The sequence below is a fragment of the Camelina sativa genome, chromosome 17, assembly GCF_000633955.1.
Source record: "Camelina sativa cultivar DH55 chromosome 17, Cs, whole genome shotgun sequence".
NCBI lineage: Eukaryota > Viridiplantae > Streptophyta > Magnoliopsida > Brassicales > Brassicaceae > Camelina > Camelina sativa.
In genome coordinates this window covers 33441532-33458720 of record NC_025701.1, presented here as the reverse complement: position 1 = coordinate 33458720, position 17189 = coordinate 33441532, and the positions used below count along the sequence as shown (strand labels likewise).

The following is a 17189-nucleotide window of genomic DNA, read 5'->3' as shown; positions in this document are numbered from 1 at the left end:
GGAGAGGCAATATGGGAAACTGGAGACGGATCGCATCCGAGGGATTATCTAAACTTCTTCTGTCTTGCAAACAGAGAAGAGAAGAGAGATGGAGAGTTTGAACCAGTTTCGTTGCCTCATCAGAAAACACATTATTGGAATGCGCAGAGGAATCGGAGGTTCATGGTCTATGTCCACTCCAAGCTCATGATAGGTAAACAAACCATCTACACAACTCGCCATTCTGAAATGAAAAAAAATATTGATGATTCGTTAAAACTTCCATAAACTATAAGCAATGGAGAACTGAATCAACGGAATTGTTGTATGTTTTGTAGTGGACGACGCATACGTTTTGATAGGATCAGCCAATATAAATCAGAGATCAATGGACGGTTGTCGAGACACCGAGATTGCAATAGGTTGCTACCAAACCGATACAAACAACACCAACGAAATCCGAGCTTACCGGTTATCGCTCTGGTATGAGCATACTGGTGGCCAGATCACGGCGGATGACTTGTCATCGTCAGAGCCAGAGAGTCTTGAATGCGTCCAAGGGTTACGGACGGTAGGAGAGCAAATGTGGGAGATTTACAGCGGAGACAAGGTCGTGGACATGCTCGGCATTCATTTGGTAGCGTATCCAATTAGTGTGACAAGAGATGGTGCGGTTGAGGAAGTTGGCGACGGTTTCTTCCCTGATACCAAGACGTTGGTGAAAGGAAAAAGATCGAAGATGTTTCCTCCTATTCTAACCACCTGAAAGAAAATTTCAGAATCAGAATCATTCTTAGATCATAACTTGCAATACATATGAATAAATAACATTCAACCAGTGTAAAATTATGAGAAGATGTATTTATCAATTAACACACTTACTGGTTTCTGTTATAATCTTTCTCGTTCCTTTGTCTGTACCAACTCGTAGATAAATGGTCTCAGGTTCTATTCTTTTGAAGCTTTCTCGCCTGCAACAAGGAAAAGAACAATCAAAACCTGTATAAACCAAGAAACGAGCAGCTTTTTATAGCTAATATTTATGCACCATACAATGCTACGTGACACAGCAGACGGGGATTTCTACAACTAATGTTTAATAGATAAACAGGTATGGAGCGTGAAGGATAATCTTTTCCTATTCGTGTCCAAGCTTATCCAATGGCTGAGAACAAATGGCCCGCACCATGTACCGTTCCAAGAAGATTCACACTACTGAAGCTTGAATCTTTGAAAGCACTTGCAGATCCAGAGTAACGACTCTGTTCTTCCTCTAGAATATGCTGATCTTCAGAGTCTACATACAGTTCCAATACTATTCCATCTGTCCACGATAAGAACACACAAGGGCAAGCTTTTCCGAAAATGTAAGTCGTTTCTAACTCACTCTTAAGCTGAGTAGTTCTCAGAGTCTTCAGAAAAGCTAAAGGGAAGTAAACTACGAGCCTCTAGATATGTATCAGCGACAATCTTTTAATTCTGGTAAAACCTACACCAATCTAATTTCATATCAATATAAAGCCTTGATCTTAAACCCACAGAAGTAGCAGTCAACTCCAGGGGTAAGTGAGCCAATTCTATGTATTCCTTATCTACAATAGCTTTGCCTTCATTCTTATCTATAGATCTCTTGCAGCCTCCAGAAAGTTAAAATGGTTAAAATAATCCTTTCCAGTCAATTCTAGAGAACTTTGTTTCCATGCTGCACCAGAAACCAATGTAGTGAACCATCTTTAAGAACAGCTACTTCTCCATCAGTCCAGCAACTCATTGTCATCAACATCTTATATCTATAGATAATAATGTGAAACCTAGGTAAGTGTCACAAATCCTCTAGTTCACAAAATTGCTCATTCCGCAAGCTCTACATAGATTCCAAGACCCAAGTGGAAAAACATATGATGCAAACATACACTAGAAACAAGATGAAATTGTGTATAAATAACATTTATAAGAAAAAATCACAGTGAAAATCTTAAGAGATATATGAAGACCTATATAAAAGAAAACGATAGCCAACCTCTAACCACATACCAAATTCAAACTTCCTCATAACGAATGTTTTGTTAGAGAGATTATATACCTGTCTCCAGACTTGGTAGAAAGATCGTTTTCCATAAGACAGATCAACATCCTCTGGAAAGAGCATACCCAAAAATCTGACGTAGCATCAACATAGTCAACAACACCAGTGGCATCTCTTGATATATGGAAAGGTTACTTTATCTGGAGGTAAAATAACTCAAAGGAGATGCAGAAGGTACTCTAAGACTATAGCTTTCTTCTTAAGAAAGTTGTTGCCGAGTGCTTCAATGCTGACAAATCCTACTTAAGAATGCAGCTTGTACCCCTTCAAAAACAGAACCATTCATCTCGTCAACCAACTACTAGGATTCTAGGGATGCCCCATCGTAAAATCCTGCTCATCGTGAAAGTTCCAAAACTAAGAAATAAACTTCTGCATCTGAATGTCTGCCCTGGACGTTTCTGAATAGTATGGAGCAATTCTGACCACCTTCAATATTTCCACTATTTGGTGCAATGATCTCAGGTTAGACCTAGGCAGATAATTGCCATCTCGTGGTAACCTGTTGGCCTTCCCATTCAGAGCATGCAGAAGACCCAGAAGCTGATGAAAGACTCTGATGAACTAATTACCATGTCTCTGATGAAGTAACTTCATGAAAGACGCTTTGGTTTGTCTTCTATAGAATCCATTTGTCATCCATGAGTTGGAGTCTTCACCCAGGCCTTCTAACTTCTGACATCATTTTGTGTTGGTCAGAATCAATATTCAATTGAGATTCACCTCAGTCACCACCTAGCTGTGCATCAGCTCCAGACCAGCGTCCTTCCATTTGGTTTCAACAGTGAAAAATGTGGTACACCTAATGGCGCATGAGGATTGTGATGGTAGAAACAAGAGGTAGATTTTGCCAATCCATCAGATGAGTGCACGGGGGAGAGTAGGGTCCTGCAACGCCAAATCCCGACCAAGTCCAAAACTACTCACAGCACCTAGATTCAGTCCTAATGCAGTCACAGGTAAGGATGCTGATCGCTCAAACCCTGCTCGAACAATCCTTGTTGAAGGTCTTCCTGACATGAAAGATGCCGCTCATATTGACCAAGATGAACCTCAAAGACGGGTCTTTGCTGCTGCTGATGGAAGTCTGTTGGCCTGATCCCAGAAGGGCGTTATATAGTGAATCCCAGAATGAACTCTGAGAAGCCGCTCATTGTGCTCAGATGGCCATAGAGAATCAATACGTCTCAGTTCCTCCAAAAGTGTATGTGCCTAATTCCCTTTACCAATTGAATCAGCATTGACACTAGCAAGCTCAAGACACTTCAATGAGAAAACACTGCCTCCTGCCGCAATCCAGAAACGGAAGTCCTTACAGTGTTTCCAACTCTTTTTAATTGAGCTTCTCTTGTAGCTCTTAAATCTAGTAGTAACATACATAACACTGCTACTTGGAATAAATGATCTCTGGTACTCCCTCTTTATACTTCCAGCAACAAGCAATTGCAGCGATTTTCTCCACAATCAACAACTTACGCTCAAATCTCTCTCTAGAACAAGTTTCTAAAGCCTATAACCCCTTCGAAAGGTGTGAGCTCACCAGATCTTTATAAATTCAAATACATGAGAAGGAAGGAGTCTGCGACTGAAGAAAAAGGAGGGGATGCCCAGCAGAATCCCCTCCTCTTGTTAGTGCGAGTATGGTTACTGGTACAATGGTGGAGTCCTCTGAGGTTCTATCAGAGGGATTATCTTTTACCAATATCAAAACCATGATGTAACAAATACGAGCAGAAGAATAAGAAGGATAATAGGACACAACTAATAGCAAACAGGAGAAACCAATCGTCAAATTACTGAAATAGATTAGCCATCTAAGTTTGGCTAAAATGAAAATAAAAAAAACCATCTAAGTTACATAAACATAACGCCTTATTGAGACAGCAGAATAACTAACATTTCGATTTAGGATAGATGCATACCCAAAAACAACCAGAGGAGTATTGCGAAGTGGGAAATTCAGTGTTCACCTCACTCTTTTTCCCCAACATCATTTATAGATTTCAATGACGATCCAAGCGAGGTTTCTTCTGTGAGCCAGAGCCATGGCTGTAATATTGACTCCTTTCCGAAGATCCCTACAAAAGGAGAAAAAGAAGAATACAGGCGTGTCAAAGTACAAGCCCACAAGAATAGATTAACTTACAGATGGATGTAAGCATAAGTACCAAAAAACTGTCGTTTTCGCCATAAGAACCACGGTAAGCGCTATCCATATTGTTGTAATTCATCCCATATGATCCACCTGGACACATAACATATCACAACAAAGCAGTAAGTGACTTAATGAAATGCCAAATCCAAATGTTTCCAAGAAAAAACTAAGATCATACCAAAACCCCACGGCCTACTATCAACAGTAGCAAGTTCAGCTCGTAACTTTTCAACTTCGCGCGCCATAGAAACCATGTTCTTTTCCATTGTCTGCCTCTGCTCCATAAGCTCAAACTTTTCCTTCTTTTCATAGTCTATTGTATCTCTGTTCCAAAGGAGAGAAACAAACAAAAAAACCTCGTTTTAGCATTCACGACCCAAACCAGATGTTTATGCAAAAAAATACCAACTACAAAAGCTAACAGAATGATAGATTAAAGGTTCAATCTTTATACCTAGCAAGCATAAGCTCCTTCTGAAGATCTTTCACCTCAGCTCTCATACCCGGAATCTGCTTGTTATCAGACTGCAACTTAGCTAGATCTTTCCTAAGAATCTGAACATCTCCACTTAAACCACGCTTAACGTCATTAAGCTTCTGAAGCTCAGCACGCAGCTGAGAAGCCTCCTTCTTATAAGACTCCAAAGCACGAACATCCCCCTCAAGTTTATGCCTTTTCTCACTGAACTCCCTGGACCGGAGATCTTGTTCAGCACGAAGATCAGAGATCATGAGATTCATACGGTGAAGCTCTTCCTTAGCAGAGCCGAGTTCTCGCTCCAGAACCATTCGGTCCTCAGCTAGTCTGTGATTATCATTCAAAAGCCTTCTAATTTCGACTTCCTGATCTGAAGATCATCTAACAAAGATGGTGGTGGAGGCTGTAACAATGGAGGAGGGCCTCTGAGAAAAGGTCTCTCCGGAGGCAAATCACGCCGGTGATCATGATAGCTGTCTCGGACGTCTCGGTGAATCCGGTTTCTTCCAGACATTCAGAATTTACCTTCTCAACCCAAACAACAACAACAAAAACAGCAAAATTCAGATATAAATACCCAAATTAGTTTCCAAAAAAATTCATCAATCTCACATTCTCGAAACATGAAAAGCAAAATCAAGCTAACCTAATACCTAGACTGATCGGAGAAACTCGGCAATTGAGCATTATATAAAAATTGAGAATGAAATTTTTGTGAATTTAACCAAAAAAATATAAAAGAGTCAAAACCTTTTCTTTCTTTTGCAACAGAGCGCGGAGGGGGGGATATCGAACAGAACAAGGTTAACTTTTGTGTTTTCTTCAGCTTTGCCTCGAACAGAACAAGGTTAACTTTGTCAGCGTAAGAACGACGCCGTGTAGTGTGAGTGTATTATCAAATGGGCTATCTTGATTTTGTAAAATTTATTTATGAAATGTAGAGCTTGGAAAAATGCAAATACTTTATCTTTCGAATAAAATTGGATTTTTTTTTAAAAAAAATATTAATAGATGCTACCCAAAATCCTTTTTCAATGCAAATTTTTTTCATAACCTTGTCATTATTTTCATTTTTCTTATTAAATATCATAAATTCATATACATATATATATATATATATATTATTCATAATAGAATTATGTAAACGATGTTACATTCATTAATACAAATGTGAGTTAGAATTCTAATTGTTATTGTGATTATATTTAAAATTTAAATTTGTTTTATGCAACTGGATAATTGACATGTTTATATGATATTTAACCCTTGCTAAATTAAATCATTTACTAGATTTACGAAATCCAATCTGTATTGTCAAATATTTTTATAATTAATCGAGTTATCCATCAGTCCAGTGGCTAATATATATTTTATGCGATCTAGGTAAAAGATCCCGTTAATTTAAAAATTCTACTTAGAAAAACTTTAAAACCAAAATATATACTAGAACCTAATGTGCTTAAAGCACGGGTCAACATTTAGAAAAAAATTATAATAGAATACTAAGAGTTGTTGTTATATATTTATTTATTTATAACTGTTCTGTAAATCTTTATCTTAAATACGATGAAAAAATGTTTTTTAAAATACTAATCAAAATTATTTTAGAATATTATAGTATTTGATTTTTGACGTATATTACAGTTTTATATTGTTTGTTTGTTGTATTTGCATCATTATTTTGTGAAATATAAAGTAGTAATTTTAATATTATAATTATGAACAAATAAAATTTATTTTCATATATAGATCGAGTAATATATTTTTGTTTTTAAAATTCCAAATCACAACATATGCAGAAAAAGTCTGCATTTTGTTAATCATAAATATTTTATGAAAATTCCAAACAATTTATAATAAAATAAAATAAAGATGATAGGAGAATCATAATTTGAAATCTTAACAAAATCTTCGAAATATTTATTAAAAATAATTATATTGACTACTTGGATATAAAATCTTAGTTTTTGAAATTCTGATTTGTTTATATTTTTTAAAAAAAATTATTTTGTAATTTTCGTCCATAAATTATTAGAGAGAGAAAATATTTTTTTAATTAATAATTATTTAAAATCAATAGTATGACAATGTAAAATTAAAGAAAAAATAATCTCTACTTGAAAAAAAATATTTCCGTATTTTTAAAAAATTTCAGCAGTTAATTTTTATTTTTTAGTTTTTTTCAAGTACAAATTAGTTTTGATTTGAATAGATTTTTTTTACTTTTCTAGATTTTTTTATATTTGATCTGTCAGCGTTTTATATTTTTAATTAATTATATTTAATTAATTAATTAATCTTAATTATGTTTTTCTAATAGCAATTGAATGTAATTTTTTACATATTTAAAGGTTAGTTTTATATTTGTACTTCTCAATTTATAGTAGGATGGTCATCTTCTCACCGAAATATTTTGGACTTGTAAATAAATTGCAAATTCAGTCGGAAAATTCATGAAAGAAAATGATATATATCAAATTCATATACATGTTAATTGATAGTTTGAAATGTTTCATAATACATATACCCTAAATAACAAAATTTTAAATTAATATACTACTTTAATCATATCTTAGATACACAAAACGCATATTATAAATTTTTTTATTACTAATCGAGTTATATATCAATCGGCCCAAAAGTTAATATCAATATTATGCGGTATGAATGAAAGACCCATTTACTTCTAGAAAACCTAAGGAACCCTAAAAAAAAGATATATAAACATGTGTTCATATGTTTCTTTTATGAAAAAATGGCATCTTATCTTGTAATACTCATTTTCTCGCCGTCACAAAAATTTCAGATTTATCAACAGTTCTAAATTTAATCAGAAAATTCATGAAAGATTTGAAGGTATCTTCGCTAATCTCAAATTCATATCATTGTTGATTGATAGTTGGTTCATAGTTTTTACTAAAATTATATATTATAAATTGTTTTCATTCAATCACTGATTAGCCTGTCAAATATCTCAACATAATCATATATTCATGGTGTAACTATACATAATTTTTCAAAATATTTGTAAGTTTTAGATCTTGATTTATAATATTTTTTGTATCAAACAATTATTTCATATTCAAATATATTCAAACTCGAGATCTCGACTTTTATTTTAGTTAAGTCGAGATAATTTATGTATTGAACAGGATAATCATCAAAAACATTTTGGACTTGTAAGGAACTCCAAATATAATCGGAAAATTCATGAAAGATTTGAAGATATGTTCGCTAATCTCAAATTCATAGACTTGTAAATCAATAGTTAAATTTTAAATATATTAGTTGTTCTTCAAATTACATATTATAATTTTTCATTTGTGAAATTGAAGTAAGATGAAATTTAAGATTAACATGTCAATATCTGCACATGATCATAAACTTATTGTGTACTTATATAGTTATATGTAATGTTTAATCTATGCAAATCTTAGATCATCTTCTATTCAGATCGATTCAAGATCGAGATCTCAATATTTTTTTTAGTTAAACCGAGATAATTTTTTGTATTGAACAGGATCATCGTCAAAAACATTTTGGAGTCTAAACAATTTCATATCTAATCGAAAATTCGTGAAAGATTTGAAGGTTTCTTCACTTATCTCAAATTCATATACTTGTTAATCAATAAATACTTGTTAATCAATAAACATAATGATTTTATTATTGATTATAATTGGTTTTATTATTGATTTTAATCATATGTTGATCTCTAGGCTAGCTTGCGCTAATCATGTTGCCAACAAACAAAGTTACCTTTTCAATGTGTCAACTAGGTGATAGCCGTGCTGTATATATTTTGTTAGTTATTTTTTTGTAATTTGTATTTTTGTAATATAGTTTTTTATTTTAATTTATTTTCTTTGTTTATATAGTATTTATTTGTATATTTGGGGTTATACAGTAAATTGGAAATCCTAATAGAGTAAGTAGTTTGTAAAATGTAGTTTTTCACGGAAACAGACACACCACAATAGTAGATAGTACGTAGTTTTGTAAGAGAATAGACACTCCGCAATATCGAATAGTAGTTTTGTAAGAGGATAGACACACCCTGCTTCCATGGCTTAATTTATAGTTTGATAAAAATACATGCTTTAACGGATTTAACTCAAAACAAATTTATATTTTAAAATTTTAAGAATTAAAATATTAATATTACTTAAATATTTTATAGACTTTAAATATATTATAATATTTTAAACTTTCGACGGAGTTCAAATATTTATAATAATTTAAACATTGTATAAAAAATTTAAAAATTTATAATATCTTAAACTTTTTTTAAAAACGTAAATATATTATAATATGTTTACTTTTTAAAAGTTTAAATATTTTCAAATATAGAACCAAATTAAACTGTTAAATTTGGATACCTGATAAATCAAGCTTCCTGCTCATTTGTACTCAAAACATTTTAGTCACATATTTATAGTGATTATGAACCATATTCCATAATATTTAGTCGATGTGGGATATACACCTTTTCTGTAAATTAGTTTACAACTTTACATATATATAATTTCTGCGTTTTTAATTCTTTCTATCTATACTACTCACAATTAATTACTAAAATTTTGTTAAGGAAATATTATAATATCGGAAATCAAGCAATTTAGTCAGATTTGGTAACTTGAATATTCGTTTTTAAAGATTTTAACTGAATCACTAAATATTCCTTTTAAAAGATTATCTGTTAAGATCAATCTCGGTAATTAAGGAAATATCCGAATTTTTGGTAATTAAAATTTATGGTTTTCATTTAAATACCTTAAAGGAAAATGAAATCAGAGTGTTTGCCTATAACGAATAACTCTGTTTGGGATCTTAAATAACTAATCTTGAATGAAATAATATACTGGATCCGAAAAATATTATTCTGGAGTACAAACAGATCCGCGGATTTTTTTCCTTCTGTAGTCGGATATGTAAGGATCCGCGTCCCGACCCGGCAATTTTTTAAGTAATCGACCGAGGGTATTTTCGTCATTTAATGAAATCAAAACTATAGGTTAATTAGATTAAATTTTGTGATTCTCTAATCATTTTTAATGAAAAACCTACCAAAACCAAGTCATGGTCCATTTTTACTCTAGAGAGTACTTCTGCTTTAATAGTATAGATACCTTCACTTGAATCATTGATAGCACGATCTAAAGCTTCAGCGTAGGTTTCCCATAGAGTACATGATAATCGTTTATCTCTAAATAAGAATTTTAACAGACATAGATTATATTAAAATAGTATAACGTATAAGCATGAAAATCTATATAAAATAGATTTTAAATAGTATAACGTATAAGCATGAAAATATATATATTATTTTTGTTATGAACAAAAAAAATCTAAAAATATATATTTAGATTTATAATATTACTCAGTGTCTCTTATCTCAAACTCAATTTTCTTCCTGGTAATGTTGTTACGACTTGTGATTTCTTCTAAACCTCCAGAACTGACTACTTGACCAATAACGTCTGTAAATATAAATAATACAACTATTAATAAAATCATCTTTGTAAATTAGTAACAAAATATATGTATTATGAAATTACCTAGCAGGAGATTTTTGTCAAGATTTCCAGCAAGTATACTATCAAACGATGTGAATGATAGGTAATGATCATTAGATACATTTTGAGAAGGAATAATTGTGGTACTATATCTGGTACTTATCTTATACTTTATAAGAGAAGGACGCAAGTAGGATGTACAGAGATTCAAACCAAAAGTTGATATAACTTTCCAAGATCCAGGCTTCAATTCAGATTCAAACTTTTTGATATGATCCTTTCTGATAGAAGCTCCTATTTTGTCACCCTATATAAAACAAAAAAAAAACTCTTAGAATGAATTGATATTAATATATTAGCAAAAGAATAATAAATCTATACTTAAAATACATACTGTTTCGTCAGCGAGAATTAGTTCGAGTGATTCACCAAGTTTAGCGGTATTCATTTTCCAACTGTGGAGAATTTTGACTTGAATACGCCAAGCGTTTTTGTATGGTTTTAGGTCTTTCAAAGGAGTGTAAGATAGGGGTAGAGCCATCATTTTGTGTAACGAAGTAAAAATCGTTATTTTAGTATAATAATCCAATAGAAAGTTCTCAATATATTTATAGTTACAATTCATTGATTTAGGTTATCACTTATAAGTTAAGATTTGATATCAGGAATATACGCAAAATATATTTACTTGCTTGATTCGTTACAACTGATAAACGAATATTCCTTTGAAAATTTGATCGTAAAAGATTAGTTCATAATTGTAACATCGGAAATCAAGGAATTAAACAAAATATGGTAACTTGAATATTCGTTTTATAAGATTTTAACTGAATCAGAAAAATTTCCTTTTAAATTAATATTTGTTATGATATGTTTCGGTAATTAAGTAAATATTCAAATTCTTCGGTATTAAAATTTATGAAATCAGAGTGTTTGCCTATAACGAATGGGTTTGTTTGGGATCTTAATTAACTAATCTTGAATTAAATAATAAACTGGATCCGAAAAATATTATTCTCGAACACAAACAGATCCGGTGGTTATTTTCCTTCTATTGTCGGTTTTTTTAAGGATCCGCGTCCCGACCCGTTTTTTTAAAGTAATCGACCGAGGGCATTTTCGTCATTTGTCAAAATCGAAACTATAGGTTAGTTAGATTAAATTTTGTGATTCTCTAATCATTTTTAATGAAAAACCTACCAAAACCAAGTGATGGTCCATTTTTACTCTAGAGAGTACTTCTGCTTTAATAGTATAGATTGCTTTAATAGTATAGATGTGAGGTCAAATTTTAATATATATATATATTTCAATCTTACTTGCTATATATATATATATATATGTTTCAATGTTACTTGCTAAGTCTATATTGTTTTCATACAACGTGGTACTGTTGAAGAAAGAATGATAGAAATGACTAAAGAATGTTTCTAAAGCATTTAGTGGTGGAAAAAATGAAAGAATCAAACCTTAGTTAGATGTTTTCATTATTCGAAGTTAAATTATTTCTAACTTATTACTAGCTTTTATATAAGATTGGAAACAAAAGGTTAAACTACTAAAAATATTTTCTTATGTTAGTTAACAAAATCTTTTTGGTAATTCTACCTTTTGATTCCAACCTTGTCTAGAAATTGTAAATCAGTTGGAAGAATGTAAATGTGAATAACAAAAACATACATGACTAAGGTGTGGTTGTTTTATTTTCCCCACCACCAGATGCTTTAGAAGCATCATTTTAGTCGTTTGTATAATCGTTTCTTTATTACTACATCCATGTATGAGACGGTAAACTATTACCTTAAAGAAGACAATAATTAAAGGCTTAATCAATGACATAGAAAAAATAATTTATAAATTTCAAATCGATTACATTGACGTTATGAAAAGATAACCTTCTTTGTTGGCAAAGACGATGAGCTTTAGCCATAGCTTGAAGATAATCTTGAAGTTTCTACTAGCAGGTGGAGACTCATCTACTTCTAGCGACCCTCATCATCTTGATTAATAAATATATCGAGCAGGCAGAGAGGAACACTTACTGATGAACCATGTAAACCATGTATGGTCAAAGACCTAAAAAAAGGCAGATTTTATTTTTTCAATATTCTGTATTTTCCTGATTTCCTCAATATCACACGATTTTACATTTTTTTGACTCATACGACTTTTAAATTAGTGTGCAAATCAACGGACAAGCTGTAAGCATGTACTCTACTAATATTCAGTCTTTCATGACGAATATTAACAGTTTATGTTTCCAGATTGTTCAGATTATTGGAAACCATCAAACAAACAACACAAAGCTATAAGAAACTCGACCTCTCTATAAACTAATGGTATTCATCCTTTCTTGCTACTTTACTTTTTTTTTACTAAAAAAATAATAGCTTTTGATCGTTGGTGTTTCACATTTTCCAGACCTTTGAAATTAACCTAATTTTTATAAATACTTCAAACTTTACTCAGTGTTGTTAGTCTCAATAAAATTCTCCCTTTTTATAATTAAGTCTCGATTTCATGTCCAAAAGACTTATTTATTCTGACTTTGCGATTTTCTTTCCTCATTTTTATAAAATTATAATACATCTCTCATGAGCTTTTTCTGATTATTTAGTTTCAGTTATTGCTGAAGCATCAAAAGAGATAAATAATTACACAGTATACATATCCGAAATGAGTTTTACCTAGTTCATCTTATAAAGTTGGAAAAACACAGTTGAACACACGCACAACAATAAGAGAGCATTATATTTTTGTAATCACTTATTGCAACAACATTGAACATTATTAGGAGAAACAATAAAACATGCTCCATTTCTGAACCCTCTTGCTTGACAAGCAGGCTGACATTCATGGCTTCCAAACTGGAACCGCACACATGGAATACCAATGCAGTTTCCAGGGTCTTCTCGTATATAAACAACAAGTGATCACAATAATTATATATATGCCATAAGCCATATTGTATAAGTGTTCAATAAAATATCAAACCTTTTTTTTTAAAAGCATAGATTACACACATAAATATATGGCTAATGGCTATTCTATATTTTTCCTGAGAAAATGTTATTCAAGTAATGGATTTTAATGATTAATTGTAGTTATATAAAAAGCTATTATGTACACACAAAACAATAAATGCTACTATTTTTGTAAAGAGAAACCTTACCTCCGAAGGCTGAAACGTCATTTTTCGACATAGAAATTGCCAATATTACTACAAGAAAGAAAGAAGCAATAGTTTTTGTGATACTCATCATGTTTTTAAAAAAGAATTATTGGTATTTGAGAAATATATGTGTTATACTCATCATGTTTTTAAAATCAGTTATAAATGCGTATCTAAACAGAATTTTTTAAAAATAAATTTAATCAATTTCGTTTTTTTTTTTTTTTTGTCAATAATCAATTTCGTTTGATATATAAGGAAATCGAAATTAAATTCTACATATAAATAGAACAGATAATCTAAATATTCTCCACAGATCGGGTAAAAGTCGGAATGTATAACCCAAAATTATATTTACGGATCTTCCTTAATCTTCTCTTTCGTTACCATATTCTTTTTTGTAAAGTAATGCAATGAAAAATTCACATTAAATGTAAACATTAAAATCGTCCTACAATTAAGGAAAACTATTAATAGTATATGATGAATAATGTGCATCCTATAAATAAGGGAAGATCAGCTCGTTTTGTTAATGTGCCTTTTATAAATAAGGGAATATATGAATTCCAGATTTGTAAAGTATACAATCGGAATCCACGAAACATTATAACAATTATATAGTTTTAAGCTATAAATCCGGTTATGGTAGGGTTTTTATAGGGAAAAAAGATGGCGATTTAGTGCTAACATGACGCCATTAAATCAAAATAATATCTATATTTTTTTATTAAATATTCATAAAATCGCTAAAATACAGTAATAAAAACTAATTAGTACACCTACACGACACTTTAATGGAGATGTACAAAAACTATGGCTCAGACTGGTAACATAATTTTTTTAAGTTGAGTTGCAGAGAATATTATAATTCGATGTATCTTGCAGTAAAAATTATGTGGTAAAAACAGCAGTTTGATATAAAAGCATACTTATTGCACATACCTCCACTTGAGTGTCAAGAAAAATAATTAATAATATTTTAATTGAATTAAATTATTTTATTATTTTTTAATTTATACAACCAATCATATGAAAACATGTGGTAGATCCAGTGTCTATATGTATCTGGGCAGAGACAATGAATTAAATAAAAAAGAATAAATTTTTGTATTATATAACTGAATTTTCGTTTTTTTAATTAAAAAATAGATAAGTCAACTTACCACATCTTAACCTATGAAAATTTCCATGATGTTGAATAATGTTTTGAGTTAACAATTTTACAAAGGATATAACTCAAAATTGTAAGTCAACCATTACACATTGTAACTTAAACTCAACTTTAAAATTTTTAGTTTTGTTGTTGATTGGTAACATTTTTGAATAATCTATGAGTTAAGTCCATAACTCAACTTAACTCAATGGTAATTTATGTTACCAATCAAAGCCTATATTTTCTTTATTATTCTTTGTTATACTATAAACTAAATAATTTTGTTTCTTTTTTTTGTAGATGTATTGACCAAATCGTTAATCATGGGATATGCAAATGCTAGAGTTGAACAACAAGCCAACAAACTTTAGTATTAAGAGATTAAAAGTGAGTTTAATAGACTCTTTTTTTTAAAACAAACTGTGAGTTTAGTAGATTTTAATATTTTATAATCTAGAGTTCTTTTCATTGTATGATAGATAAATAATTTATATTTTTGGTATAGTGATGAAAGACAGAGATTGTTGTGTAATTTGTGGGGTATGTTTACTGAATAGGTCTTTGAATGCAACTAACGGAATTATGAATCGATTTTGTATAAATTATGTATCTTCAATTTTATTTTAACTTTTACTAAATAGTATATTTTTCGGTTTTTTAAAGTCAGTTTCCTCAGTAACTGTGACAACTCGTCCCGTTGACTCCACTAGCCCACCGCTAGCTTACCTCCATAGGCCCCAAGCTGGCTATGCAGGGCATTGATCCTAACCCCTCACTGTGGACACCCAAATCCACCAGTTGGTTATTGGTGCGTTATGCATTCCTCAACCTTGGTCCCTACCCTTTAACAACCTTCCCACAGGACAAGCTGTCACCAATTGAACTGCATTGAAACAATAATTCAATGTGACAAAATCAATGTAACGCACCTTAAGCGGCGATCAACATCAATATCCCAATAAATTAGTTACCAAACTTGCATAGAAACTAATTGCACAATATATAATCAATTCCCTAAATTATTTCAATTTGTAAAACTAGGGAAATAAAATTTGAAAAAATCTCAACATTTTTATGACTTTGATTATATTGTACCGCATATTCTTATTCTTCACAAGAATTCATTTATCTAAGAATGTTGTGGTGGGTAAAAAAAACCCAGCCTGGCCCGAACCTGAAAAAAGCCAGCCCTAAAAAATCTGAATTCACAAAACTCAAACGGGTTTTAAGTCTTGTGAGTGAACCCGAATGGGTTTTTAATTTTGTGAGTAAACCCGAACGGGTTTTAAGATACCAAAGTGACTGATTTCAACATTGAAACGAAAAAAGGTTTCCAAAAGCAAAACATCTGATATCCACAAAGTAAGAATTGAAGAAACCAAACCAAACTATAGAACCAACACAAGCTGAGCTCAGAGAGTAGGAATGGTTTTGGAGCCTATGAACTGTTTCAGAATCGCTTTCTCCTCGTCAATCCGTTTCTTCTCTTCTGCGTTTTTCGGATTTAATTTCCTTTTCTCCTCCAACATCCACTTGAAGAGCTCACGTTGTTGTTTCTCCGGAACTGGCTCACGTGCCTTGACCACCACTGGCTCTGCAACCACTGCGGAAGACACAGTCTTTTCCACAGTAACAGGTGCTGCAACTGAAACCGATTTAGCAGGCATCTCTTCGTTTACAGGATCTATTTCCTTTTTCTTAGTTCTGAAGAAAAGATAACCTGCATAAAGAACAAGGCAAAGAACCATCAGTATTTGAAATGAAAGTCTCTGTGAAGGCAATTCCATCAAGATTGTAACTTCAACAAAGTTCTAGGGCATACAGATATAAACGAGCTGATGAAACTTGTATTTTCCAAGATCAGGAATAAAGAAACAATCAAAGGAAGAATCTCAATGGAGCGAGGTATCTATGTAACTATCTTAAATGACTCTTAATATCATATACTCTAATAACAACACGAAAAAACTGAACACACCTAATCAGATGTGGGGAAAAAAGGTAATCCATAAACTAAGGATTAGTCATGCTTCAGCAGGAGACAAAAGAACCTCAAAGAATATTATTAGTCTGCACCATTACGATACAGGTTTTTATAGATCATGTTATACAGTTTGCATCTAAAAGTATTAAGATGAGCAAAATCCTGCAGTCAAAGTTTGTGTGTATCAATAAGAGACAGTAATCAAACTCTTAAGGATCACAAAAGATCTATCAACCAAACTCAAACATTCATACTATAGCAATAACAAAACACATAACATGAAGTAGATCTCAATGGTGTGGCTGATCAAAAACCTAATGATTCTAAACTCTTACTTAGTAGCCATAAGAACCAAAACGTAAACCAATGTATAAAGTCTCGAAACCAGCAAAATATCCACCCTAATTTGGATTTTGGACTACTCACACAAAACTCAGAATCAGTAAACAACGAATGATTACCTCCGATGGCGAGATTGACGGTGAGGAGAACCGGCCAGACATATTTGTACCTCCGAGCGAATGATTCTTTGGGAAGAGGCGGAGGAGGAGGAGGAGCACCACCCATGGAATACGAAGCAGCGGCTTTAGCAGCCGGAGAAGGTGTTGATGACGATGGAGGATGAACAGTAGGATTATTGAAATTGGCTTCAACGTGCTTCAGCTG

General features: G+C 31.9%; 3 protein-coding genes across 3 annotated transcripts in view; 1 reads left to right on the top strand and 2 right to left on the bottom strand.

The window, feature by feature from the left end:
* LOC104758789 (phospholipase D alpha 4) overlaps window positions 1-858 on the top strand; it is a 3752-nt gene extending 2894 nt beyond the window's left edge. The window contains exons 4-5 of the mRNA XM_010481733.2: window positions 7-193; window positions 318-858. Of these exons, the coding sequence (XP_010480035.1) occupies window positions 7-193; window positions 318-745 (615 nt within the window). The 3' untranslated portion in view covers window positions 746-858. The remainder of the gene's footprint in view (window positions 1-6; window positions 194-317) is intronic.
* LOC104758790 (protein FLX-like 3) lies at window positions 3805-5223 on the bottom strand. The gene is given in 5 exon segments (XM_019239778.1): window positions 3805-4143; window positions 4234-4310; window positions 4399-4544; window positions 4675-5068; window positions 5071-5223. Coding segments are annotated over 5 exon segments (834 nt in total). The 5' UTR covers window positions 5213-5223; the 3' UTR covers window positions 3805-4068.
* LOC104758788 lies at window positions 15779-17183 on the bottom strand. The gene is made up of 2 exons (XM_010481732.2): window positions 16985-17183; window positions 15779-16259 (listed from the first exon to the last, which is right to left on the bottom strand). The coding sequence occupies exons 1-2, from the start codon at window positions 17088-17090 to the stop codon at window positions 15952-15954; spliced, it is 414 nt and encodes a 137-aa protein (XP_010480034.1). The 5' UTR covers window positions 17091-17183; the 3' UTR covers window positions 15779-15951.

What these genes read in the sequence shown, in the direction of transcription:
- LOC104758788 (XM_010481732.2), bottom strand. Translation starts at nt 17,090, where the DNA reads ATGGGTGGTGCTCCTCCTCCTCCTCCGCCTCTTCCCAAAGAATCATTC. An exon ending in CGTCAATCTCGCCATCGGAG is followed by an intron (nt 16,260 to 16,984) that starts GTAATCATTCGT and finishes TTCTTTATGCAG; the next exon opens with GTTATCTTTTCTTCAGAACT.